Raw genomic sequence first — 14,285 nt, 5'->3', positions numbered from 1 at the left:
AACAACACGAATGAGTGTTAACAACCCTTCAAAGAGATGATTTATAATATATTTGTCTTGCTATATTATGATCATGAAGTATGTCCCTTTAGTCACATTAATCATCTCAATATTGACTGTGGCTGTTTCAAGAATAGTTTCTTTTTCAAAATATTTTGAAAGATAACAGGATTCGAATTTCATTTGGGAGGTCCACACTGCCCGAAATACTAAAACCACAACAAACTCCGTGAACGGAGCAGGTTTGTGTTTATTTTCTTATCCAGAAGCTCGCATGCTTGCCCTTGCGTATGCTTTTTTTTGTTGGCTTGTTCGTATTTAACTCTGTATCGAGCGTTGGATGGAGCGTGTTTTTGCTGATAAGCGGTCGAATTTTCCGCCACAGTGAGTTTATAGTTTGAATGTTACGGTCATATTAAAGTACGATTTTTTGATACAAAACGCATACTGTATTTATTAATAATATCGCTTGCTTCAATGAATCAGTTGCTAAATAGCTTCTCCACCTTTGAGCGTAACAGTTGTTCAATTATTACCAAGGGTTAAAAACGTCTTGTTACACTACAAAAACCACTGCGTTCCCGTGTATGAATATTCAGCAGGTGTGCTATTTTTGGGGCGAAAAGGAGTCATGGTAAAAGCTCCACGTGTTAATAAGGGAAGCTAATAATAGGGAGGGCACTCCCTTTAACTCCCATCTCCCCCGGGTGACCCTTCTCAGGTGAAGGTAACGGCCGGGAACAACTCATTTTTTCCCCCATCTTCAAATATCGCACCCGGTCACGCGAGGCTCAGATCCGTGTTGGATGGGTGGGTGGTGTGAATGCTTGATGCGGCCACGGAAAATGTTTTTTTTTTTGTTGTTGTTGTTGCGATTCGCATTTTCCCACCGCAGTGAAAGGTTTTTCTCTTTTCTCACGCGTGCTCGCTCCTCTTCCCCTTCCCCGTTGACCATCCGAAAGGTTATGTGTCAAGGTTGTCGCAGTGTGGGGGCCACAGGCTGTAGATTGTAGAATGTGGAAACGTTCTTAAAGTGTTGTTGTTTTCTCCCCGTTGGCTGGTGGAAAGCTTGTTCAACTGGTAGTTGGCACTTGGTGTGTAGTGTATCCCTTTTTCACGGTACAAATTGAAGCAGCCACAACACAACACAGTGACCAAGAGAGCGAAAGTGTACTGCTCGAGCACATCAGAGTATTTTTAGCGTTTGCAGGCTAAGGCTCTGTGCTGTGTCTACTGCTAAAGTAAGGTTTGCTTTCGCTGTCGAAAGAATACCACAGCTTGTTGGCCCCTGTTGAGCTGGCTTTGTTTATACTACTTCAAGTAGCGATTTTCAAGCGCGGAAAACTTGGCCCATATGAATCAACTTCCTAGCCGCTTCTGCTGCACGCTGCTGTAAGGTGTTATTATTATGATTTGTCGCTCTCTCTTTGCTACGCGAGGATGGGTAGCATATGTTTGAATGGCGCTGTTTGAAATCCATTCATGATGGCAAGAGCGGTTGTGGAGCGTACACGAAACAAACGCGACCCATGTGTTGCCATTTTTGTTTACACGGTTTATTATTGATGCTAATGTGGCAAGTGTTGTTGAGTTGGCTTAGTTTTAGCACTTGAACACTGAACATTTTGTGTGAATGCAACGGTTTTGGATTGAATTTTGATGTGTTGAAATGTGGTAAACAAGCTTTTAATGACTGAAAAATCAAAGTCCATTTCAAGGGTAAACACAGAATCCAACCTATGAAATCTGGATGTTATTAATCAATCTTTTCAATAATGATGCTACATGTTACATGGTTTTATGTAACGTATTTTCCATGTATAAGGTTAATATACCATAAAATGTCATAAATCTTTTGTTAGTTTTGGTTTCACTCTTGTTTTTTAATCATTCAAATGCGTTGGAATAGTTCAAGCATGTGTATTTATCGTTCAATCTTACCGATAGACATGGGTATAACCGACATGTTTCATTAAATATTTACGCAAACGTTCTACTTCCTGTCCAAGAAAGTTACAAGCATATTATTCTATATTCAGTAGTACAATGGAACCAAACTCATCGTTATACGTTACACTAAGCAGCTTTGCTATCAGACGACTGACGTACAAAGCAGGACAATCGGAAAAAAGGGATATTTTTATCGAAGAGAGGTCCATAGTGTGTGTCCGCTGCCATTCGGAAAAAGGATAAGTGTCCTTTCGTTGCGGAAGGGGAAATGTCTTGAAATGATAGCAAACAAACGTTTCAGTGGGCGGTAGTTTTGTTTGCTCCAGAGCTCAGCAAGTAAGACTCCCCATGGAGAGATAGAGTGTCTTTTGATATGTACCGTGTACTCCACCCTCCAGGTTGCTGTTGAAGTAGTAAAGTAGTAGCTGAAGAAAGTGTGAATCGACTTGTTAGAAATCGGACATTATTGCCTACATTTTGTTCTAATATTTGTTTTTTTTTATCATCTTCTCTTCTCTACAGGAGCAGGCAAAGCTGGATGCCAGCAAGCAGGCGGTCACGCCGGACGATCTGGACGATCTGAGCCCAATGCCACAGACGGCGGTGCCGCCGGTACGGCGCCGGGGCGGCATCTCGGCCGAGCCGGTAACGGAGGAGGACGCGACCAGCTACGTGAAGAAGGTCGTGCCGAAGGACTACAAAACGATGGCGGCGCTGTCGAAGGCGATCGCCAAGAACGTGCTGTTCTCGCACCTGGACGAGAACGAGCGGTCGGACATCTTCGACGCAATGTTTCCCTGCAACTTTCTGCCCGGCGAGCCGATCATACAGCAGGGCGATGAGGGTGACAACTTTTACGTCATCGATATCGGCGAGGTTGAGGTGCGTAGAATGGGGTTATGAACGGGGGACAGTGTGGAAAAGAAGGGCATTTGTACATGAAACCTTCCTGCACACAAACGCACCAACTGGCTCACATCTCTCTGGCGCATCCGGGTGCGGTTTGCGCGATTGCTTTACCATGCAAGTAAACAAGCAGCATCATCCACCCGATATCAACCGACAACCTTCCCAAACGGCACTCTTCAATGCAACGTTCACTTTCTTATTAGATCGGTCGGGCAAGGCGAAAGAGAAGATGCCGTAATCATCACCAGTTCCCTTCGTTTGCCTTTTTCTCGATCGTGTCTGCGGTGCGGCAATAAACGGCGATTCGGGAACGAGTTTGAGCTCAAATTTCAAACCCCCAAACCCCACCCCGTTCAACTTCCGAACGGTAGAAATAGTACCATACGATTGTGGTGGCGTCGCGGTGGCGGTGGTGGCACCACCCACAACACCAGCAACATTCAAGTGTAAACAAATAAACACGACGAAATTAATATCCCAACGAGTGGTGCATGGTGGGTGACGCGGGTCTTTGAATTTGAATGTGCAAATACACCGGAATGTGTGCGTGTGTCTGTGTCTTCTAAATAGCCGATGTGTGGGCACTACTGGCTGGTGGTTAATTAATCGGGAAGCATTTTATAACCTTCCGCTGCTCCCGTTGCCCCTTTCAACGGTTCAACAAAGCTCAAATTCATTTATCTCTTTTTTGTTGCCCTCGGTTTGTTGCGGTAGTGTGGTGGTTTTGTCGAAGGGTGTTGGTGGTAGTACCACCCGGTAATGCATTTAATACCATTAGCGAACTTCGAAATGAGATCCACAATGTACTGTTTTAATGCACTTGGCGGCGCTACCAGTTTGGCTGGAGAGATATTAAATGTAACTACCAGCTTGGTAGTTCGTTTCGTGCGGAATCTGAGGGTTGAGGGATGAGCAAACGGGCATAGAAATGAGTTTAAAATTTGAATTAGTATCTAGGATTGTAAGGCGAACACGCCAACGTAGAAGCTGATTTGAAGCTCGTAGGTTCCTAAATTCTCAGTTAAGGTGTCGTTTAATTTTTGAAATCTCCTCAAAAAATAAGCCCTTACCTTTTTAGTGCTTATGCTTCCCATAAATTAAGTAAGGGGTAGCGTAAGGTCAGCTAAACCTTTGCATTGGAATACTACCCATGTCAAACCTCCCGTATCTTAGGATTAAATTTTCATCTCGATTCTATCGCTTCTAATGCTAGTGATGGTATTAAGGTGAGTGTGGAGTGATCAGACGAATTGAATACACTTTTCCCCGAATCGGAGCAAAACTCATTCGCTAGATAATCCCGGGAACGATTGAAGCTAGTTGAGGTATCGTCGCCGTCGAGGCCTGCAATATCTGAACCTGGCGGGGTCAGGTTGGTTTGCTCACAGCAGCACTTAACCCGCCGCCGTCACGCTTCGTAACCGTAAACTGACAGATTACGACAAATTGTTTTGGGGGTTTCTGTGGTGTGGCTTGTTACACAGCACAAGCCCCCTGCACACGCTATAGTGTGTCATGTTGGACGGTGGTTGTTCTGCCCATAAACCATGATGGGTGTCCTTCACGCTCACACACCCATCTCTGGTCTCTGGAAGTGTGTTGTTGTGGTGTGGTATGGTTGCGGTATGTCAGCCAGAAGGACCTAACACACTCTCCCTTCAGTTTTGCACTCCAAACGCCGACTGACAGTAAACACCGGCTTCAAACTCTACATGGCGCGTAATCGATTGCACATAACATTGCGGTGCGTCTCCACCGTCTCCCAGCGCTGCGATGGAAGTTTCTTCAGTTTTCTGGAGTGCGTTCTCTTACAGAATGATCTCAATTGAGGCTTAATGTGGCCGGACTAGAGACCAGAAGATGGAAATAAATAGAGCGGCTGCATCGTCCCCCCCCCATGCGATGACGGTGATGATGCTGATGGCCCATTTGTGTGGTCGCGTTGTTTCAATTAGCATTTTCCGGTTCCATTCCCCAGACGCGTCCGGCGGGGGCCCTGTCCCGCTGCCCTAGGTGGAATTGTTCCACATGCACGTTACACGAATGCACATGGCGCTCCTGTGTGCACAACCGAGTTGAATTCAATTTCCAAACAGGATATGTCACAGGGTTCTCGTGTGCGGTCACACAAAAGGGCACACAACATTTCTATAGTTTAATATGTCGGCAGAGTCTGGTTTGTATTTCGTACAACACTGTGATTACTGTGCATTGAAACCTGGCTAGTCGGGAGGGGAACGGTCTACTGCCACAGCCGCCACAAACCCCGGGAAGAGGGAAGTTTTAATTTTCAAACGCTCTATGCTTCGTCCCTCGTGACAGTCTGACCTTTACGCCATTATCCTTGACCTTTTTGGCAAGCTTCCGTATCATCGTAGTTAATATTCGTCTCAAGCTTTTACTCATATGTTTATACGTGTGTGTGTGTGTGTGAGGACACACTCAGAAGGTGAAACCACCATCAAACCCGCAGGATAGTGGCAGGATGCCGGTTCACTGCAACCGAGGGTGCATTCAAAGGGCATCCGCTGGATGGGGAACGTTGATGATGCTTTGTTTCCGACATGCAAAGGGTGTGTGTGTGTGTGTGTGTGTGTGTGCAAGGGTGATAATAAAATGTGCGCCTAAAATGGAACTTTTCCTAATTAAAACTTATTCCAGTACGGTGCAATCAAATGTTTGTGTGCTTCCCCGAACCAGAGAGCATAAAAGGGCAAAGGGAGTTAGTTTTTACTGCCACATGTGTTGCGCAAATGGAAATGCTTTCAATGCCCTCCCATTGGATGTTTCCAGTGCAATGCTGTAGTCGAGCAGAGTAGTGACAAAGACAATTGTGTCGATGTAATCACCAACGCAGTGTAGCAGCTGTGGGACCTTGCATTCAACTGGAAAGTGTGATTGTGGGCACTGCCCAGTGAGTCCTATTCCGCTGTGCATTGATTTTTATTGCTCTGTTTCTGGTGATGATGGCTTCTGAGGTGTGCATTGTTGATTAATGTACTTTAATGGATTCTCGAACGAGGGCAGTGCATATAGAATGGTATCGTTTGATATGGTTTTTTGGTGTAACGTTGAGCCTCCTAGTTACTGTTACTGGCCTGTGTCATGGTTACTGGAATTGGTTAACCAGAGCGATGTGTTTTTCGATGCAATTTAAATAGAAAAAAAATGTTCTAATTAAAAAATGGCAAAGATATTTGAGGATTAGAATGCAACAATACGGAACTTTGAGTATTAATAGGATAATGAATAAAACAATGTTTACAATTTGCTAAGTGGGGCCTCATTGTCAACACATTCTAAAAACTTATTATTTTATTTTTTTCATATTTTTCTGCAACTTTATTTATTTAGTTCAAAAAGTTATATCATCCCCATAAATATCCGTTCATTTTAAAGTGTTACCATGAATTTATATAGTTTATACTAAAAAAAGTAACAGTAAAATATTGGAAGCCGTTATTCTTCAGAAAAATAAGAAAATTACCCTTCTTTTGTAATGTTCTGAATTAAAATTACCCTCTTGAGTGTTGGGTTTCATGAATCTTTCGTTGAGATTCATTCATATGAATCTTCAGTGATGATTGTATTGAATCTCTAATCAAATCTTCAAAGATTCATGAATCTATAAGATTCACGAATCTTCAAAGATTCATGAATCTTTAAAGATTCACGAATCTTCAAAGATTCATAAATCTTTAAAGATTTACGTATCTTCAAAGATTCAAGAATCTTCAGAGATTCGTGAATCTTTAAAGATTCATGAATCTTTGAAGATTCGTGAATCTTATAGATTCATGAATCTATAAGATTCATAAATCCATTAAAATTCATATATCTCTTAGGATTCATGAATCTTTAGAGATGTATGATCTCCAAAATATTGAATTTGCCCAATCCCACCTACAACCTGCCCGTTGTCGGTTCAATTGTGTGGTACTTTCCAAGATGTCTCGATATATGTCAATAGATGTCTAGATATAGGAAACTTTAGAGATTCATGAATCTTTCGAGATTAATGAATCCTTAGAGATTCATGAATCTTTCGAGATTTGAGATCTCGAGATCTCGGGATCTTTGAAGATTCATGAATCTTTCCAATCGGGATTCAGATTCATTGAATCATTCCAAAGATTCATTCAGATTCATGAATCTGAATCTGAATTACCCAACACTTTTCTTAAGACGATACACATAACATTAATTCTCTTCAGAGACTAGCTTATTTAAATGTAACTGGTACAACATAGATAGTTTTTAACCAGTTACATAGAAGTTAGTAACTTTGCGCAACGGCACTGTTAAACATGCATCTTAAACTTCTAAGCAGTTGCTAAGAAGTAGTGTATTTCTTTCTACTAGTTATGCTTAGCCTTTAACTTCTTCCCATTCCGCTATTCCGCCACGTTACTTGTTACTAGCGGCATTGCGTTACTTTTCATTTCCATTATGATTCTCTAACTCTAATTATTTCTAACTATGGCTCCCTCCTCTTTTCTTCCTCCGCCAGGTGTTTGTAAATAACGAGCAGGTAACGACGATCAGCGAGGGTGGCAGCTTCGGCGAGCTCGCCCTGATCTACGGTACGCCCCGTGCGGCCACCGTCCGTGCCAAAACTGATGTGAAGCTGTGGGGCATCGATCGAGACTCGTACCGTCGCATCCTGATGGGTTCGACGATCCGGAAGCGCAAGATGTACGAGGAGTTCCTGTCGCGCGTCTCGATTCTCGGTACGTAATATACGCGGGCAGCATGTAAACGCACGCACCGCACCGTCCGCTTGCATTGACCGTTCCATATGGTTGCATCTTCTTACAGAGAGCCTGGACAAATGGGAGCGGCTTACGGTGGCCGATGCGCTCGAGCCGGTTAGCTTTGAGGACGGGGAAACGATTGTGAGGCAGGGTGAACCGGGCAACGATTTCTACATCATTGTGGAGGGATGCGCCACCGTAATGCAGAAACGTGGAGACGTGAGTAAACAAAATTGCAAACTGTGTGTGGAAACGTATTTACTAATGGCGTCGCTTTTTTGCTTTTGCAGAGCGAAGAGGCAGCGGAAGTCGGTCGCCTGGGCCCGTCGGACTACTTCGGCGAGATTGCGCTGCTGCTTGATCGACCCCGTGCCGCCACCGTGATCGCCCGCGGACCGCTCAAGTGCGTCAAGCTGGACCGGGCCCGGTTCGAGCGTGTGCTCGGCCTGTGCGCCGACATTCTGAAGCGTAACATTACCCAGTATAACAGCTTCGTGTCACTGTCCGTCTAAGCAGAACGGAGATTGGGAGGCGGGCCAACTGCAACAGCAAACAATTTGAACCGATCGAGTAGCAGTAGCCGATCGCCACACCGAACACGGGGAAGCTTAACGGTGCTGGTACTGGGCCCGGGGGCGTGTTGAGTGGCTGAGGTGATTCTATTAGTGATCTGCTGTTGTCTATTGTGCAGGCTCTTGCCGCCTATTACTTTCTCGGAGCGGAGTGTGCACACGTGCAGAAGAAATAGAAAGCAAACAGGTAGACATTTATTTTCTTTTTTTCTTCTCTCTTTCGTGATCAATTCAATATTGTGAGCATTAGTTCGGGGTTTCCGCTTTTCCTTTCTTGTATTGGACAGTGAAAATTTGAACAAAAGTTTCACACAGTTCTATCAGCTCGGAAACCCCTAAATCTGCACGCGCCAGAACCGTTCAATGGTGTTGCACGTGCGTATATTTTACTTAAACTTGGTCTGGGAAGAATAACTGCGTCGTTGCATGGCACATATATGGCATGTTACGATAGAACAAACGCTGTATTACAAAATCGGTGTGGCTGGAAGAACGAACGACCGAGGCCGACGAATGAGTGTGCGAAGGTTGTAGAAATATTAGTTAGAAACTCGGGTGCGCTTGCTGCGCGCGCTTGTGCATAGTATCGCGATAGTTTGTCTGCGTATAATTTCACGCGTTAACAGCTGTCGTCTCTATAAATTAATGCAATGAATTAGTTAAGTATTTATAACCGACTATTTGTGTTAAGTTAGCAGCAAAAACAAAACAAACAAACAAAACAAAAACTTGAACTGGGGCAGCAGAAAAGTTAAGCAAGGAAGGAAGGAGGTAAGGTTCGCGGAAGTGGTAGAACAAAAAAAAGTGCATCTTGTGTAGAGGAACAACTTTTATTGGAAAACTAAAAAAAGAAGAAGAAGAAACACTATTGGAACTATTGGAAAACATGAGGCGCAAAGTGTGTGGCAAAAGTGTGTTGAAAATAATAGTAGAAAAAGGTCCAAAACAAAACAACTGTCCAAAGGAAGAAGCAAAGAAGAAGAAAAAAAAAACAATTGGAACAACTACGATGGTAACCAGCTGTTTTGTATCAACTTTTAATTGGTCGAAATTTGCAATTGAATGCGCAATTTTGTAAGCAGAAGTGAAGAGAAGCTGCGGGCCCGGGAGGTAGCGAAGGATGGAGCGACGTTAAGGAAGCGATGAAAGCAAACATTTGAACCCCCAGCCCCAAGAGGGGGAAGAGCAGCAGCACAATTAAACAGTATGAACCGCGTCCCCTCGACTCCGGCAGAACTTAACCGTGGAAGGGTGTACACGGGAGGGCGCGGTTGCACTACAAGGAACCAAGATGTAAAACACACACAGGTGGTACACTAACTTTCTCGACGTTTTTAGCTGTTTGGTGTCTCTTTGTATATGTTGATGTGCTAAATTGCACCCAGGCAAGGTTGGAGAGGTCGGCAAGGGTACGATCGTGTTGCGTCCCGCAAACTAATGCAACAATACGTAGGCGACAGATGGAGCACGATCGTTTGTGAATTTAATTCTGAACGTCTTTTGTATGGATCAATCCTTTTTCTCTCATCGGGGTCGTATCGCGAAGAAGTGTGGCGTTTTCTAGGAACATACACTTCTTCTAGCAAAAGGCGACCTCTACTACTACTAATCTGGTAATTATCTTGGTGGATTTAATACGTACACTTGCTGTATCGTTGCAGATCGTTTTTCAAAGCAAAGTGTATCTAATTTCTTGTCCCAAAACTGAAACAAACTTTCAATTTACATTTCCCCCATCGTTGGAGTATTACTACACAACAACACAACTCGCTCCCTTTTCCTTTCCTACGATGTGTAATGTTGCCTTGTGAGATGTTTCAATGTGTACAGTAACAGTGGACAGGTGGATGCAAAAAAACACGAATAAAAGTGGAAATAATTACAGAATTGGTGCTTTGCAATGAGAAAGACGGACGGGATTGGGAAGGCAAGTAGAGAAGTATGTTGTAATTAACTGCTTTTGGTCACATCATGATGATGATGCTATAATTGAGTGTGAAAATGGCCCTGCCGTTAACTAACCGTGTATTGTCGGCTTTCTCAGAATGGGTTTCTTGTTTTTGTACGCAAACCGGGTAGTCCCAGTTACATATAAATGCTGCTTTTTTCTTACTTTCTAACTATTACATGTAAAGTAAAAGTCCCCTCACTAAGCAACTAACATGCACTGGTGTGTGCGCACTACTGCTGCGGCATAGGACGAAATTAGAAATTCCACAAGGCTGGCCCTTTGTTTTGTCTATCGTCCCACATAGTAATACACTTACAACAGTAACGCAAGATAACACATTTTACCGGCATGTTTATTAAAAATCCCAACAAAAACAAAACTCAAAATGTGAGGTTTTATTGTAGTAAAGTCAACAAACAGTAGTCGACAGCAACCGTAGAAGATTTGTCCACGATTTGTCCCATCTTCTTACTCAAAACCTCAAAATGCTAACATGAACTCAACACTAGCGAAGCATAGTGTAATGTGCAGCTTAGTGCATGCCGGCTTGAGTGCGGATAGTGATCGATATAGTACGGATGAGTTATCGTTTTCTCCGATCAATACCACAGTTCAAAATTCTTTCTAGTAGTTTGTTGAGAGATCATCCACGTCCTTGTTGCACTAGCGTAGACTACTAGAACAGTACCGACAGAGGGAAAGCGAGAGAGAGAGAGAGAATGAGAGAAAGTGAGCGTTTAGTAGCTCCGTAGACTGCTTAGTGTCCTGGGTGCCGAGAAATTAAATGGTAAATTAATTACTAGAACTCTCTTCAAATCCCATTCGAGCCAAATTTACTTGTAGAGTCAGCCTCTTGTTAGATTTCTCCCTTTCCTCTTCTCTCGTTCGTTCGCGCTAAAATCCCGTTTGGGCGGAAGTTGTGTAGTGTGCACTAGGCAAATTTTCAAAACACCCGTACTTTCATCCCCGTAGCCCGGGACGTATTGAAAAGAAAGGAACGCCCTTCTTCGATTAATAAAACAAAAATCATCTACACCATGTCGCTGTCGCGGTATTTTGATCACTGTAGATTGTATTTCCAGTATGTTACATTTGCCATTCGAGTTTCATGCAGAATGTGTAGTTCGGAGTTAGGAGTTTTGTTTTGTGAATCATTTTCATCAACATTTAACAAAAAAAGAAACGAGAGAGAGAGAGCGAACAGGTGGGGTAAATCAAAACGCTAGAGCAGAAGAGTGTATACGGTAGCAAGGAAAATGGTGTCTTGTTGGAAGTGTATTTTTAATCAAATTGGAAAGCACACACACACACTAATCTTTGAAGGCAACGTCGTGTTGCGTGGAGAAGAATGTGTAAAATCGCGAGATATCTACAGTATAAACACACCTCGATGTCACTCTACCCAAGCAAACGGGGGAGGAAAGAAACATTCAACATTAACACACCTTTCTCTTGGAATAATACACAGCAAAAACAACGGGATTAGGCTGGAGGTGCGTGGTCTGTTGGTCATATGTTTAGATTTACGGGACACTAATACATGTTTGAGTGATACACACAGAGGCGCCGAAGGGACGAAGGGAAGCAGCAAATAGGGCGCAACGGCGCAAAAGAGAACGGTGTAGAATGTGAATGTGAAACAGAAGTGGAAATAATAAAGAGTATTAAAACAAAAACCTGCGCGATTTTCTTCACTGTTTAATTAAAGTAATTAATAGAACAATAGATTTTTTAAAATGTTCATCACACTAACCACTTATTCCAAAACACATCCTAACCCACGTGCTTGTAACGGTTTTGTTTTTTATTTTCAAAGTTTCATCTCCCAGGCAACCACTTCCCCTGCTCCAAGGAACACTTGATCACCCGCCGCATCCCGGTAGTCCGCGAAGCTAAGCCGTCCGGTTTCACGCATCCCGATACGGCCCATAAGCCGACCCGAACCGGGACCAGTTGTTTCTACCGTCACGGCAGCAAACGCTGGCCACCGGGCACGAACCAACGCGATCTGTTCCTCCATCAAACGCCGTCCGATCGAGTGGGCCCGGTGAGCAGGATGGACGGCTAGTGCGTACACGTGGTACGCTGAACTCGAACGCGCAAACCCGTACGCCCGAACATCGAGCATCTCCAGAAACGCAACAATATCGGCTAACTTTCGGGTGGTAATTGGCACCGAGATTTCGTGCGCTGAAGGACCACCGATGGAAACACCAACCAGTTCACCGTTGGCCGCGGTACGGGCTAGAATGGTGGTGCCTTGCGTCAGGAAGGACAGTGCGTTCTCCATGTCGTCCTCCGTAACGAACGGACCATCCCGGTGGGCGAGTGTCAGTGGTTCCTCCGGGTAGAAGTAGGTTGCTAAAGCTTGGCGAACCTCTGCCCTGTCCGCTTCCGTTGCTGGAGCGTACTCGTAATCCAGAGCACCTTGTTCCATGCTGATGTGTAGACGGACTGAACTGGCAACTGGGCTCGATTATGAGGTAAGCGATAGCTTACGTTTTGCTTGATCGTTTACGATCGGTTTTGAGAAATTCACACGGGAATGTTGTACCGTGGGATCTGGGCGCAATTATTAGCATCACAATTCCATTCTCGCAAGATGCGTTGTGGAGGAGATATGTATCTCGCGATGTAATCGAGTTTCGATAACAGATGTCGATGTTTGCTAAAGCTGGCCAGCATCTGAGGGCAATCGGTTATGCTTACGCAGTTTCGTTGATGAAATGTAACTAATCCATTACTTGGACAGTCTCAGTTGTGGGAAATTTCTATTTCAAGTCACCTGCCTCAGCATTTCGAGGCTCGGCTCCGGGTCCTCCGTTACAAAGTTGCGTGTGTACAAAGCTGACGTAGTAACCATTGGGGTGCTTCCCAAACTTATTTGGTGTTTTGCCGTAGAGCAGAGCAGGTTGTTCATAGCTCAGGTGTGCTCCTTGAAGTCATCGCTGAACTCGAACATTGAAATTTGGATGGCATCGCTTGCATCAGTATCATCGTCACGTATCCGTCCAGGTGAACATTTCAACCGTTGATGACGGGTGATACTGCATGCGGCGTAAGGTGCAGTAATTGGCTGTTGAATGCTGTAGCTTGGCGATAGCGATGGATAAATTCAACAAAAATCCAAAATTGCTTCCGACTGACTACGCCTAAATCGGAAGCAGTTCCGTAAGGTAGGTGCAAAACACCAAACTCGTAGCCTGCAGGCGGAACCGTCGGAATCGTCGGAGCCGTTCGGAGCAGTGATGGGTAAAGTTGGCAAAAATTGCGAAGTCGACTCGGATCCGACTCCGATAATTTCGGAATCGACTCCGGAAGGTAGTCGTTCAGAATCGGATTCGTCAGGAGTCGTACGGAGCTGGTCGGAGTCGTCCGGTATCGTTTGGAATCGGCCGAAGTCAGCCTTCGAAACAAAGGCCTGTTTACGAAGTGCACGCGCAAAGTGAAAAACAAAAAAACAACAACAAAATGAAATGCTTGATTACAAGCACATTACACCGGACGACTCCTGTTGACTGCAAACGACTCCGAACAACTCGGGATGCCTTCGGACGACTCCAGACGACTCCGAACGACTCCGAACGACTCCGACTTCGGACGACTCCGGACGACTCCGGACGGCTCCGACGACTCCGAACGGCTCTGGACAACTCCGGACAACTTCGAACGACTCCGACTCCGGGCAGAACAAGTGGTTAAAATTTTGTCGAAACTTGACTAACAATATCCAGAGTCGGATCGGCTCGGAACAATAACCAGAGTCGTGGGTGCGCTCCAAAGAGCACATCACTAGCCCAGAGTCGAAATTATCGGAGCCGTCGGAGTCGTCAGGAGCCACCCGGAGTTGCCCAGAGTCGTTCGGAGTCTTCGGAGACGTCCGGAGTCGCTCGGAGTCGCTCGGAGTCGCCCGAAGTCGCCCGAAGTAGCCCGGAGTCGACCGGAGTCGCCCGGAGTTGCCCGGAGTAGCCCGGAGTCGGTGTCGTTTGGAGTCGTCCGGAGGCATGCCGAGTCGTCCGGAGTCGTCCGGAGTCCGCATGCCGCGTCGTCCGGAATCCGCATGCCGCGTCGTCCGGAGTCATCCGGAGTCGTTCGGAGTCCGAGTCGTCCGGAGTTGTACGGAGTCTGCCGTTTGTTTAATATAGCCGG

General features: G+C 45.0%; 2 protein-coding genes across 5 annotated transcripts in view; one reads left to right on the top strand and one right to left on the bottom strand.

Annotated features, from left to right (window-relative positions):
• Window positions 1-9,038, top strand: part of LOC120947380 (cAMP-dependent protein kinase type I regulatory subunit) — a 53,488-nt gene extending 44,450 nt beyond the window's left edge. For all 4 annotated transcript variants that reach the window (XM_040362649.2, XM_049607047.1, XM_040362653.2 and 1 more), the window contains exons 2-5: window positions 2,473-2,832; window positions 7,370-7,589; window positions 7,678-7,832; window positions 7,904-9,038. In XM_040362649.2, coding sequence (XP_040218583.1) covers window positions 2,473-2,832; window positions 7,370-7,589; window positions 7,678-7,832; window positions 7,904-8,125 — 957 coding nt within the window. In that variant the 3' untranslated portion in view covers window positions 8,126-9,038. The remainder of the gene's footprint in view (window positions 1-2,472; window positions 2,833-7,369; window positions 7,590-7,677; window positions 7,833-7,903) is intronic.
• Window positions 9,039-10,276: 1,238 nt separating this feature from the next.
• Window positions 10,277-12,657, bottom strand: LOC120947381 (uncharacterized). The gene has a single exon (XM_049607053.1). It carries the CDS (start codon window positions 12,571-12,573, stop codon window positions 11,947-11,949), a length of 627 nt encoding a protein of 208 aa, XP_049463010.1. The 5' UTR covers window positions 12,574-12,657; the 3' UTR covers window positions 10,277-11,946.
• Between the last annotated feature and the right edge of the window lie 1,628 nt (window positions 12,658-14,285).

This window comes from Anopheles coluzzii, chromosome 2, assembly GCF_943734685.1.
Source record: "Anopheles coluzzii chromosome 2, AcolN3, whole genome shotgun sequence".
Classification (NCBI taxonomy): Eukaryota; Metazoa; Arthropoda; class Insecta; order Diptera; family Culicidae; genus Anopheles; species Anopheles coluzzii.
Note: the sequence above shows the minus strand (reverse complement) of the source record. Positions and strands in the feature narration are given on the sequence as shown.